The 13,616-nt window shown below is 38.4% G+C and overlaps 1 protein-coding gene across 2 annotated transcripts in view; it reads right to left on the bottom strand.

Annotated features, from left to right (window-relative positions):
- The window catches only part of Stk31 (serine/threonine kinase 31), a 148,773-nt gene that overhangs the window by 114,489 nt on the left and 20,668 nt on the right, over positions 1-13,616 (bottom strand). For both annotated transcript variants that reach the window (XM_032905289.1, XM_032905290.1), the window contains 5 exons: positions 12,299-12,657; positions 10,971-11,145; positions 7,980-8,095; positions 6,674-6,833; positions 5,624-5,746 (listed from right to left, as the gene is read on the bottom strand). In XM_032905289.1, the coding sequence (XP_032761180.1) occupies positions 5,624-5,746; positions 6,674-6,833; positions 7,980-8,095; positions 10,971-11,145; positions 12,299-12,657 (933 nt within the window). The remainder of the gene's footprint in view (positions 1-5,623; positions 5,747-6,673; positions 6,834-7,979; positions 8,096-10,970; positions 11,146-12,298; positions 12,658-13,616) is intronic.

Here is a 13,616-nt window from a genome sequence, read left to right on the forward strand (position 1 = left end):
AACAGAAACTATAATAGAGACAGAGGGAAACTAACATAAGTCATGAACCATATAATTGGTCACAAAACAGGCCTCAACAGATACAAGAAGATTGAAATAATCCTATGCTTCCTATCAGATCACCCAAGACTAAGGCTGATCTTCAATAAAAACAAAAAGGGCAGAAAGCCCACATACACATGGAAGCTGAACAATGCTCTACTCAATGATAACTTGGTCAAGGAAGAAATTAAAGACTTTTTAGAATTTAATGAAAATGAAGGCACAACATACCCAAACTTATGGGATACAATGAAAGCAGTGCTGAGAGGAAAACTCATAGCTCTGAGTGCCTCCAAAAAGAAACTGGAGAGAGCACACACTAACAACTTGACAACACACCTGAAATCTCTAGAGCAAAAAAAAGCAAATTTACCCAAGAGGAGTAGAAGGCAGGAAATAATCAAACTCAGGGCTGGAAATCAACCAAGTAAAAACAAAAAGGATTGTGCAAAGAATCAACAAAACCAGAAGCTGGTTCTTTGAGAAAATCAACAAGATAGATAAACCCTTAGCCAGACTAACCAGGGGGCACAGAATGAGTATCTAAATTAACAAAATCAGAAATGAAAAGGGAGACATAACAACAGAATCTGAGGAAATCCAAAAAAAAAAAAAAAAATCATCAGATCCTACTACAAAAGCCTATATTCAACAAAACTGGAAAATCTGGATGAAATGGATAAATTTCTAGACAAATATCAGGTAACAAAGTTAAATCAGGTTCAGATAAACCATCTAAACAGCTCCACAACTCCTAAAAAAATAGAAGCAATTAAAAGTCTCCCAACCAAAAAGAACCGATAACCAGATGGGTTTACTGCAGAATTACATCAGACCTTCGTAGAAAACATAATACCAAGTCTCTCCAAACTATTCCACAAAATAGAAACAGAATGAACACTACCAATTCTATGAAGTCACAATCACCCTTATACCTAAACCACAGAAAGACCCAGCAAAAAAAGAAAACTTTGGACCAATTTCCCTTATGAATATCAATGTATTCTCACAAACTGAATTCAAGACCACATCAAAATGATCATCCATCATAATCAAGTAGGCGTCACACCAGGGATGCAAGGATGGTTCAATATACAGAAATCCATAAAGGTAATCCACTATATAAATAAACTCAAAGAAAAAAAAAACCACATGATCATTTCATTAGATGCTGAGAAAGCATTTGACAAAACTCAACACCTCTTCATAATAAAAGTCCTGGAAAGATCGGGAATTCAAAACCCATACCTAAACATAGTTAAAGCCATATACAGCAAACCAGTAGCCAACATCAAACTTAATGGAGAGAAACTTGAAGCAATCCCACTAAAATCAGGGACTAGACAAGGCTGCCCACTCTCTCCTACCTATTCAATATAGTACTGGAAGCCCTAGCCAGGGAAATTAGACAACAAAAGAAGGTCAAAGGGATACAAATTGGGAAGGAAGAAATCAAAATATCACTATTTGCAGATATGATAGTATACTTAAGTGACCCCAAAAATTCCACCAGAGAACTCCTAAACCTGATAAACACCTTCAGCAAAGTAGCTGAATATAAAATTAATTCAGACAAATCAATAGCCTTCCTCTACTCAAAGGATAAACAGGCTGAGAAAGAAATTAGGGAAATGACATCCTTCACAATAGTCACAAATAATATAAAATACCTTGGTGTGACTTTAACCAAGCAAGTAAAAGATCTGTATGACAAGAACTTCAAGTCTCTGAAGAAAGAAACCGAAGATCTCAGAAGATGGAAAGATCGCCCATGCTCATGGATTGGCAGGATTAATACAGTAAAAATGGCCATCTTGCCAAAAGCAATCTACAGATTCAATGCAATCCCCATGAAAATTCCTACTCAATTCTTCACAGAGTTAGAAAGAGCAATTTGCAAACTCATTGGAATAACAAAAAACCTAGGATAGTAAAAACTATTCTCAACAATAAAAGAACTTCTGGGCAAATCACCATCCCTAACCTCCAGCTGTATTACAGAGTAAGAGTGATAAAAACTGTGTGGTATTAGTACAGAGACAGGCAGGTAGATGAATAGAATTGAAGATCCAGAAATGAACTCACACACCTATGGTCACCTGATCTTTGACAAAGGAGCTAAAACCATCCAGTGGAAAAAAGATAGCATTTTTGACAAATTGTGCTGGTTCAACTGAAGGTCAGCATGTAGAAGAATACAAATCGATCCATTCTTATCACCCTGTACAAAGCTCAAGTCCAAGTGGATCAAGCACCTCCACATAAAACCAGATATGCGGAAACTAGTAGAAGAGAAAGTGGGGAAGAGTCTCAAGCACATGGGCATAGGAGAAAATTTCCTGAACAGAACACCAACCAGATCAAAAACCGACAAATGGAACCTCATAAAATTGCAAAGCTTCTGCAAGGCAAAGGACACTGTCATTAGGACAAAAGGGCAACCAACAGACTAGGAAAAAGTCTTTACCAATCCTATATCCGATAGAGAGCTAATATCCAATATATACAAAGAACTCAAGAAGTTAGTCTCCAGAGAATAAAATAACCACATTTAAAAATGGGCTATAGAGCTAAACAAAGAATTCTCAACTGAGGAACATCGAATGGCTGAGAAGCACCTAAAGAAATGTTCAACATCCTTAGTCATAAGAGAAATGCAAATCAAAACAACCCTGAGATTCCACCTTACACCAATCAGAATGGCTAAGATCAAAAACTCAGGTGACAACAGATGCTGGCAAGGATGTGGAGAAAGAGGAACACTCTTTGGTTGGTGGGATTGCAAGCTGGTACAAGCACTGTGGAAATCAGTCTGGCAGTTCCTCAGAAAATTGGACATAGTACTACCTGAGGACCCAGCTATACCACTCCTGAGCATATACTCAAAAGATGCCCCAACATATAACAAAGACACCTGCTCCACTATGTTCATAGCAGCCTAATTTTTAATAGCCAGAAGCTGGAAAGAACCCAGATGCCCTTCAACAGAGGAATGGATATAGAAAATGTGGTACATCTACACAATGGAGTACTACTCAGCTATTAAAAACAATGACTTCATGAAATTCATAGGCAAATGGATGGAACTAGAAAATATCCTGAGTGAGGTAACTCAATCACAAAAGAACACATATGGTATCGCACTCACTGATAAGTGGATATTAGCCCAAACCTCAGAATACCCAAGAAAAAATTCATAGACCATGTAAAGCTCAAGAAGAAGGAAGACCAAAGTGTGGATGCTTCAGTCCTTCTTAGAAGGGAAAACAAAAATACTCACAGGAGGAAATATGGAGACAAAGTGTCGAGCAGAAACTGAAGGTGAGGCTATCCAGAGACTGCCCCACCTGGGGAGCCAGCCCATATACAGCCACCAAACCCAGACAATATTGCAGATATAAAGAAGTGCATGCTGACAGGAGCCTGATATAGCTGTCTCCTGAGAGGCTCTGTTAGAGCCAGACAAATACATTGGTGGATGCTCACAGTCAACCATTGAACTGAGAACCCAATAAAAGAAAAAAAGGGGGTAAAGGGGAAAAAAGAATAATTCCTAACTTCAATTTTATTTATATATATATAAATCTATCTATCTCTCTCTATCTATCTCTCTCTCTCTCTATCTCTCTCTCAACACACACACACACACACACACACACACACACACACACACACACACACAACCAGGATCGCCAAAACAATCTTGAAACAATAAAAAGAACTTCAAGAGGAATCACCATCCCTAACCTCAAGCTGAATTACAGAGCAACAGTGAGGACAAAACTGCATGGTACTGGTACAGAAACAGACAGGTTGATCAATGAAATCGAACTGAAGACCCAGAAATAAACACAAACACCTATGGACACTTACATTTTTTATAAAGAAGCCAAAACCATACAATGGAAAAAGAAAGCATCTTCAACAAATGGTGCTGGTCTAACTGGGTATCTACATACAGAAAAATGCAAATAGATCCTTATTTTTTGCCCTGTACAAAACTCAAGTCTAAGGACTCCAACATAAAATTGTATATACTAATTCTCATAGAATAAAAAGTAAGAAATAGCCTTGAACACATTGGTACAGGAGACAATTTCCTGAACAGAAAAACAGTGGCTCAGGTTCTAAAATCAACAATTGATAAATGGTACTTCACGAAACTGAAAAGCCTCTGTAAGGCAAAGGACACTATCAATAGGACATAATGGCTGCCTACAGACTGGAAAAGGATCTTCACTAACCCTATATCTGACAGAAGGCTAATATCTAAAAGAACTCAAGAAGTTAGATTCCAACAAACATAATTCCACAATTTAAAAACGGGTACAGAGCTAAAGAGAGAACTCTCAACAGAAGAATCTTAAAGCAATGTTCAAATCTTTAATCATCAGAGAAATTCAAGTCAAAATGATCCTGAGATTCTACCTTACACCAATCAGAATGGCTAAGATCAAAAATTCAAATGACCACAGGTTGGTGAGAATGTGGAGAAGGAGGAACACTCCTCCATTGTTGGTGGGATTGGGAACTTGTACGACCACTCTGGAAATCAGTTTGGTGGTTTCTCAGAACACTGGGAATAGTTCCAACCCCCAAGACTTGGGGTATACCATTCCTGGGCACATACCAAAAGACATTCCACTATATTTATAACAGCTTTATTTGTAATAGCCAGAAACTGGAAATAATCTGGATGTCCCTCAACTGAAGAATGATACAGAAAATGTGGTACATTGATGCAATGAAATACTATTCAGCTATTAAAAACAAGGACATCATGTGTTTGCAGGCAAATGGGTGGAACTAGAAAGTATCATACTGAATAAGGTAACCCAGACCCAAAAAGACATGCATGTTATGTACTCACTGACAAGTACAGAATACCCGTAACACACCACACAGACCCAAAGAAGTTAAACAAGAAGTAAGGCCCAAGTGAGGATGTTTGAATCCCATTCAGAAGGAAGAACATAATAGTTATGGGAGGCAGGGACCTGGGTGGCAGAAAGGAGGGACATATACATATACTGGTAAAATAATGATACTCTATTATGCTTGCAGACAGAAGTCTAGCATAAATGTCCTCTGACAGGCTTCATCCAGCAGCTGACTGAAACAGATGCAGAGACCCACAGCCAAACACTGGACATTGCCCAGGCAGTCTTATGGAAGAGTTAGAGGAAGGATTGAAGGCCATGGGGGTAGGAATCCCACAGGAAGACCAGCAGTGTCAACTATCCTGAACCTCTGGGAGCTCTCAAAGACTAAGCCGCCAACCAAAGAGCATACACAGGCTGGATGGAGACCTCCCCAGCATCATCCTCCAGACACCACCCCACTCCCCCACACATATGTAGCAGAGGGCTGCCTTGTCCTGCCCCAGTGGGAGAGGATGTGCCTAAATGTGCAGAGACTTGATGCACCAGGGGGTAGGGGCGGGGGAGGGGGCATCTCAAAGGCAAAGGAAGGGGAAGAGGGGAAGGGATTCTGTGAGGGAGTACTGGGAGGGAGGCAGTATTTGGGATGTAAATAAATAAGTAAATTTTTTAAAAATATATATGTATATCTTAATTCTAACCTGCAATGTTTTTAAGCGTTTATCAAGTGGTAACTCATCTACTTCCAGAATAAAAACATCTACAGCCACGAACAGCTTCTGTTGTACTTCATTCCTTTCAGCAATCAAAATATTACCTTCATTCTGAAGAAAAGAAAATAAGATGAGCAAGACATCACGTAATTTCACACATTCACCTATATGGACAATACTGATTTCTAAAGCTTTATACTACAATAATATACAACATTTAAGTTCAATAATCCTGCTAAGCTCATTTTTCCCTATTATTTTTACCATGAGGAACTTGTTCCTTTAAAAAAAAAAAAGTATACAATTCCTAGGTAGACTTCAGTCTTTGTACTACCCCTCCCTTTACATAAACTACCTCCCAACACTGTGGGAGTACAATAATATATATAATAACAACATAGTATACAGCCAGTATATAATAATGTGTCAGATTCCAATACTGTAGTAACATAAAACATACTACTCAGACCAAAATACAAGGTCATATCAGCAGGTTTAGAAGTCACCCTAGGTAAAATCTCATATGAGGCCCTCAAAAGGTTTAGCTTCTAAGAGCCCTAAAGGACGTACCCAGTTGTAAGAGTCCTCCTTGGGTGCTTTACAGTCTTCCTAATACAGACACAACAGGAATATTTACAGTAAATAATATTGACTATAAACATGGTTGAAACATTTTATCAGATTTCCAGAGGAATGGAAAGTTGCTCAAATATTAAATATGAACACAGAATAGGTCGGGTTGGGGGTTTAGCTCAGCGGTAGAGCGCTTGCCTAGCGAGCACAAGGCCCTGGGTTCGGTCCCCAGCTACGAAAAAAAGAAAAAAGAAAAAAAAAAAAGAACAGAAGATGAACACAGAATAGGAAAAGCTTTTTAAACAATGTATCTAGTTGCCAATTACCTATTCTAACTTTCTCTTAAGGTAAACACTTATTTTATGTAAATAAAGTATGACTACCGTATCAGACTCTCTGCTTTCTTAAATGATTCAACAGATTTAAAAACAAAAACAAAAACACAAAAGAGGAAATTCTTCCCACCTCATTAGGACAAGTTTGGATCTTCTCCTGAGCAACATTATATTCAGCCCAAATTTTCTCTAACTCACTCAAAGATGCTAGAGTAGTAAAGGACCCTTCATCCAGCACTTGCATAGCATCTGAAAGGTCATTTCCAAAGCGAATACTGATGTTAATATGCCTATTTAAAAACACAGAAAAGGAAAAAAAGGAAAACACCAAGAAATTGCAAAGTTTGTATGAGGGAAATTCATTTGAAACATCTTAAAGTTACTATTTACACTGGCCTATGACTAGTGTGGTGGTTTGAATATGCTTGGCCCAAGGAGTGGCACTATTAGGGGATACGGCCTTGTTGGGTAGGTGTAGCCTTGTTGGAGGAAGTGTATCACTGTGGGGTGGGCTTTGAGACCCTCCTCCGAGCTGCCTAGAAGGCAGTCAGTCTTCTGCTTGCCTTCAGAACAAAATGTAGACCTCTAAGCTCCTTCTGTGCCATGCTTTCTTGGACACTGCCATGCTTCCCTCCAGGATGATAATAGACTGAACCTCCGAACCTATACGCCAGCCCCCCTATTAAATATTGTCCTTTATAAGAGTTGTCTTTGTCACAGAGTCTCTTCATTTTACAAATAATATATTTCTTTATATAGAATTAATAAAGAAATTCATATTAATAAAACCTTCAGTTTCAGTAAACTAAAAATAAAAAAATCTTGAAATAGTACAATTTGATATGCTAGTTCTCCAACGAACCACCACTTTAGAGGCTGAAATGTGTGTATGTTTTGGAGGGGGTTCTAATTTCACTCTCAAAGATGAACTTATGACATTATGGCTTTAAGTGAGAACAGAAAACTAACCAAAAGTTTCTATAAAATTAACCTTAGGTTTAGAACTTTCTCTTTGAAGTCATAAAAATCCAAAGATTAAACCTCAAAAGCAAAAAGTATATACAAATAAAATATAAACAAAGTACCAACTAATTAGCAACTTGGATCCTCAGAATCTAACACTGAAAGGCTGGGCCTAGCAGTGTTCATTGTAATCACTATGAAGGAGGTGAAGACTAGTGCATTCAGGTGGGTCTAAGAGGTCAGGGTAGTGAGAAACTTTGTCTCAAAACCAAGACAGAAAGCACTTGAGGAATGACACTGGAAGCTGTCCTCTGACCTCCTCACATGTGCTCACATACATGTATGCTCAAAAACACACATAAACATCAACATATAAAATATTCTTTGAAGCTGAATTTTTGCTCAGTGGTGCACAAGACTCTGGGTTCTATAACCAGGACTACAAAAAATACACATAATTTTACTTAAAGTACCTAATTTCTTTCAATAGTTCTACTTTAGCGGCCAGATTCTTCAGCCTGGTTCCTACACACGTCTTCAGAGTGCTTTCTAAATGCTTAGTCAGATCCATGGTAGCTGTTTTCTCTTGCTGAAACATTAAAAACAAAAAAATATTATCTTAGTGGGAACCAACTAGGACACCATACTTATAGCATTCAAATAGCTTTTTAGTTAGACTCAAGTTAAATGCTGAGTTAAAAAACAAATGTTATTGTTAGAATTGAACTGAACTATGGGACATCTAGCTAGTACCAGGTCTGAGATCCTAGCTTAAAGAGATAAATTACTCCATAAAGCAATATGGGAAATGATGATGATATTACACAATTACTGCTTACTTTACTATGAACAATATACTATGGTTATAATTTGATTGGCTTTAGCTTGGGGAGGACTGAGATCTAACCCAGGACACCTGTACACAGATGTAGTTCTTTAGAGGAGGTGGTGGTAGAGAAGGAAGTGGTGGAGGTGGTGGAGGTGGTAGAGGTAGTCAAAGTAGTAGTGGTAGTAGTGATGGAGGCAGTAGAGGTGGTGGTAGAGGTGATGATGATAACAGGGTCTCACTGTACAACCCTGGACGGCCTGGAACTCACTATGTACATCAAGCTCTGTATCCTGAGTATTGAGATTAAAAATGCATGTGCTGCCACACTCGACTCTAGCTTCTTAAATGTCTGCTTATATTAAAATAGATTTATTCTTTTTTGTAGCCTTGGCTGGCCTGGAAATTGCTATGTAGAACAGGCTGGGCTCAGATTCATTGAGATCTGTCTGCTTTAGCTACTCCACTGGAATAATGTAATTTTTACTTTTTTTTTTTTAATGGCTTTTCAAGACAGGGTTTCTCTGTGTGGCCTTGGCTGTCCTGGAACTCCCTCTGTTGACCAGGCTGGCTGAGAACTCAGAAAACTGCCTGCCTCTGCCTCCCCAGTGCTAGGATTAAAGGCGTGCACCATAACTGCCCTGCAAGACATATTTTTTTTAATTTTTAATATATTTTATTGGATATTTTCTTTATTTACATCCCAAATGTTATCCCCCTTCAGAAACTCCTTTTCCCATCCCCATCCCACTTACCCCCTGCCACCACAAGAGCGCTCCCCCACCCACCTACCCACTCCCTCCTGCCTCCCTGCCCTGGCATTCCCCTATTGGGGCATCAAGCCTTCACAGCACCAAGGGTTTCTCCTTCCATTGATGCCTGACAAGACCATTCTCTGCTACATATACAGCTGGAGCCATTGGTCCTTCCATGTGTACTCTTTGGTTGGTGGTTTAGTCCCTGGGAGCTCTGGTTGGTTGACATTGTTCTTCCTATGGGGTTGCAAATTCCATCTACTTGAGTCCTTTCTCTAACTCCTCCACTGGGGACACTGTACTCAGTCCAGTGGTTGGCTGCGAGCATCTGCCTGTATTTGTCAGACTCTGGCAGAGCTTCTCAGGAGACAGCTATATCAGGCTCCTGTCAGCATGCACTTCTTGACATCTGCAGCAATGTCTTGGTTTGGTGACTGTGCATGGGATGGATCCCCAGGTGAAATACTATTGATGGGGCTCATTTTAAACAAAAGACTGATGAAACAAAAACTATCAAAATGAGCAATATATGGATTAATTATGAATCCTTTCTGGAATGTTTTGAGATATTTCCAAAATTTATAAGTTTTAAGGGCTGGAGCATTGCCTTAGTCAGTAAAATGCTTGCCAAAAAAGCATGAGGACCTGAGTTAGGTCCCCACCACCACATTAAAAAGCCAAGCACAGCAGTGGCACACATCTGTAACCCAGTACTGGAGAGGCAGAAACAGGAGGGTCTTTGGGGATTTCCTTCTGTTCAGCCAATCCAGCAAAATCAGCATCCTCCAGGTTCAGTGAAAGACCTGTCTCAAAACTAGGTGAAAATGAGGAAAACATCTGACATTGACCTCTGGTCTCCATACACATCATCACACACATGTACATGAACCTGCACACATGCATACACACAGTCAATATACACACAAAAAGTTTAAGAACATAGGGAAAATACAAATGAGAAGATAATTAAATTTCAAACAGTCAATGAAATATAAACACGGTTGGCTTAAAATGTAAGAAAAAAGTTTTCTCCTTACAGAGGTATGAAAAGAGAACAGATGGAGACAGAGTGACAATAACAACTAAGAGCGCTAGTTGCAGGGTATTTGATCACACTGCAGTGAACCCAGAAATTGTGTTATTTACTGAAAATAACTATTCCTAGTTGTTGTGTGGCTCATATTTAGCACACACCTTTAATCTCTCTGGATGCAATATAGACGTGACCTTAGTACCTCCCTTTAATCCCAAATAATGAAGATAAAATTAGTTTGTTGAAGGAAGCACCAATGTCTGAAAGTAATGTCTAATTAAGTGGCAAAGTGATGAATCAATGAAAGATTTGACAGAATAAGATGTGCTAAACTCTCAAGAAAAGAGGAAAGGGAAGCTACTTAAGAGTGGGGGCAAGGGGGAGGCTAAGAGACAGTTTTACTGGGACAGTCATACAGAGACAGGTTGCAGAAAAAGAACATGTTAGACATAGATTAAGACAAAACAAGCCAGAGAACAAGAAGGAGCCAGATTAAAATGGATTGCCAGAGTTAGTTTGAAGCCAAGCAGAGTAATTTAGCAGTGGCCAAGAGAAGCCAGATTGAATCAGTCAGCTTGGAGAGGGGTTTGGGCCAGAACAGCTGAGTTGAACCAGCCAGCCAGAGTTCAGAAAGAACTAGGAAGGGATCAGCTTATTCAGCAGCAAGTCTCACAGGCTAAAACATTCTAGGCCTAGATTAGATTTATCAAGACTAGTAATTTCCAGGACTCGGCCTAGGTTAGCACACAGACACAGTAAAAAGCTGCATCAGATGAATAAAAAGTTACTTTTATAAGTGCTAAGTACACACATTTCACAGAGTATTCTTTCTCACAAGCCTCTGACATACCTGAAGCTCTTGTGCAGTCTGTTCAACTTTCAATTCTAAAGCCTTATAATTTTCTAGAAGAACCTCTTTCTCTGTTTTAAGCTTTTCATTCTCTTCAATAAGTTTCTGGTCCTGTTTAATTTTTGCCAAGCTGACATTAGACCCTAAATTAAAGTCACCAGCCGCCAAACTTTCCCTGTTAAAAACAAATTCATTCATTTTTTAAAATATGCTTAAGGTTATTGGAACTCAAAAACTGAAATTACCATGGGCTCTTTATAATACCCTTTACAATATTGTGAATATTAAAACCATTGCCCAGCTCAACATTAAAAAATAATTTAAGCTGAGCCTGTTGACACAAACCTGCAATCCAAGAATTTGGAAAGCCAAAGTGAATGCATACAAAATCTGAGGCCACCTTCAGCTATATACAGAGTTTGAGAGCAGTCCTTGCTACAAAGTGAGACTATATATCAAAACATGAAAATAAATTATTTTAATGAAAACTAGGTTATATTAACTGGGGCATTCTTCAAAAACAATGCCTACAATGTCTTATATTCCAAATCCCTTATAGCATCATGAACATCATCCCAAAGAACATCATGAACATCAAATGACACTATGACACTTCCTCAACCTTTTAATTATATGACACACATGAATTCAAACAACATATCATACCTTATTTGATCAGTTATGTATTAAAAATGCAGGTTAAGGGTGCAGACCAATTGGTAAAGTATGCACTGCATGCATCGGACCTTAGGTTTGACCCCAAGCACTATCAAAAAAGAAATACTCTAAACGAAATGAATTCCTTAACAAAGCACCTTAAAATCTTAACTCCTTAAAATCTCCACAAGTTTTCACACAAAAGCTCTCTTAAACACATGAAAAACAGTCTAACAGCCAGAGGGCGTGGGGGATCAATCTTTTTCCCTTAAGAGGATGGAGACTGCATCCAGAGCCAAGATCTTGCATACTAGGCACTGAGCTACAACCCCAGCTTCAAATCTTATTGTGAATTCTGGACTCTGAATAATTAATACTAGGGGAAGATTTTTATTTTTGTTAAAGATGTTCAAAAAATGAAATGAAAAGTTATCAAGGGAACTTTAAATAATTAAGGACAATTTTATTTTCTAATTGGCTTTTAAGGAAAACACCCCTGCTAAAGAACAGAGAAACAAGTGTCAGAGTGGGGGAAAACAGAAATTATGTAAGCTCACTCACAAAGTCACGGGTGCTGTTAAGGATTCTCAAAGCCTAAGAACGAGTTCTATAAAGGCTACTACCATAAATTTGAAATCAATTAAAATTTTAAAGCAGCTCCACAGTCTTACTTTGGAAATGTCACGTGATTTCCTGCATTAGTCTCATACTTCACATCAAGAGTCAGCCTCCCATTAAAATGCCCCTTAGGCCTGCTGAAGGTCGACTGGTTTGATCTGCGTCCCCACAGGGGGATAGGGTTCTTGAGACTCCTGAGAGCAAGCTGATTAGGATCTGGTTTCTTTGCCTCAGAGGCATCAATGCCTGAGGTCAGTCTGCACTTCTCTGCAAACCCTTTCTTTGCCACTTCTTCCCCTATATCGACAGTGCCATACTCAGCCTGAGCAATAACTGTTCCATCTTGATAGGTTGCTTTAATTCTCATTTTAATTTCTTTTTCAAAAATCAAACTCCCCAAAAATGTTCTGCCCTAAAAAGAGATAGGAAAAAAGACATAAGCCATTAACACTTTTCACACTTACTTTGTTTCTATTTTTTCCAAGCACTATATTTCTTTTCCCTAAAATCTATATACTAGGAATTTTGCTTTGTTGGTGACTTATGAAAATGTCTCTAATGTAGTCTGATGTATGTGAAAACATTCTTTTCCAGAAGTAAAGCTAATATTCAACTATATTTATAGACATTTTAATGAATGCTAATTGAATATATGAGAAAAAAACTTTTCTGTCTTGGTTCCAACTAAATGTAGTGATGTGCTTTTGTTTGTTGGGGATTTTTTGTTTTTCGAGACAGGGTTTCTTTGTGTAGACCTGGCTGTCCTGGAACTTGCTCTGTGGACTAGGCTGGCCTTTAACTCTGATATCTACCTGCCTCTACCTCCCTAGTGCTGGGATTAAAGGCTTGTGCCAGCAGGCCTGGATGTGATGATGTCCTAAAGAGCTAGATTTTTAAAAAGAATTCTAGTACTTCTAAAAGGAATTCAATAAAACTATTATTTTAAAGGCAAAGTCAGATACTTTGATTTCAAACTAAAGAACAAAGACAAAGAAGTAGAATCTCAAAACACAAAACAGATGCTACAATATGGCTCAATGAGTTTGCCACCACATTGGGCAATCTAAGTTCAACCTTCAGAAGCCACATGGAAGGAGAAAAACAATTCATACAAGTCCTCTGATTTCCACATATGCCATGCCACATGCATGTGCACACATGTACATACACATACAATAAATAAATGTTAAAGAATTTCAATTATAAAATTCCAGATTTTTTTTTAAAATCACCAAATTTAAATTACAGAATGTGAGACACTAGAAATTGTTTATTCAAATCTCCCTTAAACAGAACTTTAAGGAGGCCATTATCAGCATCATCATATGAGAAATTAGCTACACCCTAACTTTTCATTATTACCAACACACC

Source organism: Rattus rattus, chromosome 6, assembly GCF_011064425.1.
Source record: "Rattus rattus isolate New Zealand chromosome 6, Rrattus_CSIRO_v1, whole genome shotgun sequence".
In the NCBI taxonomy this organism is placed as follows: Eukaryota; Metazoa; Chordata; class Mammalia; order Rodentia; family Muridae; genus Rattus; species Rattus rattus.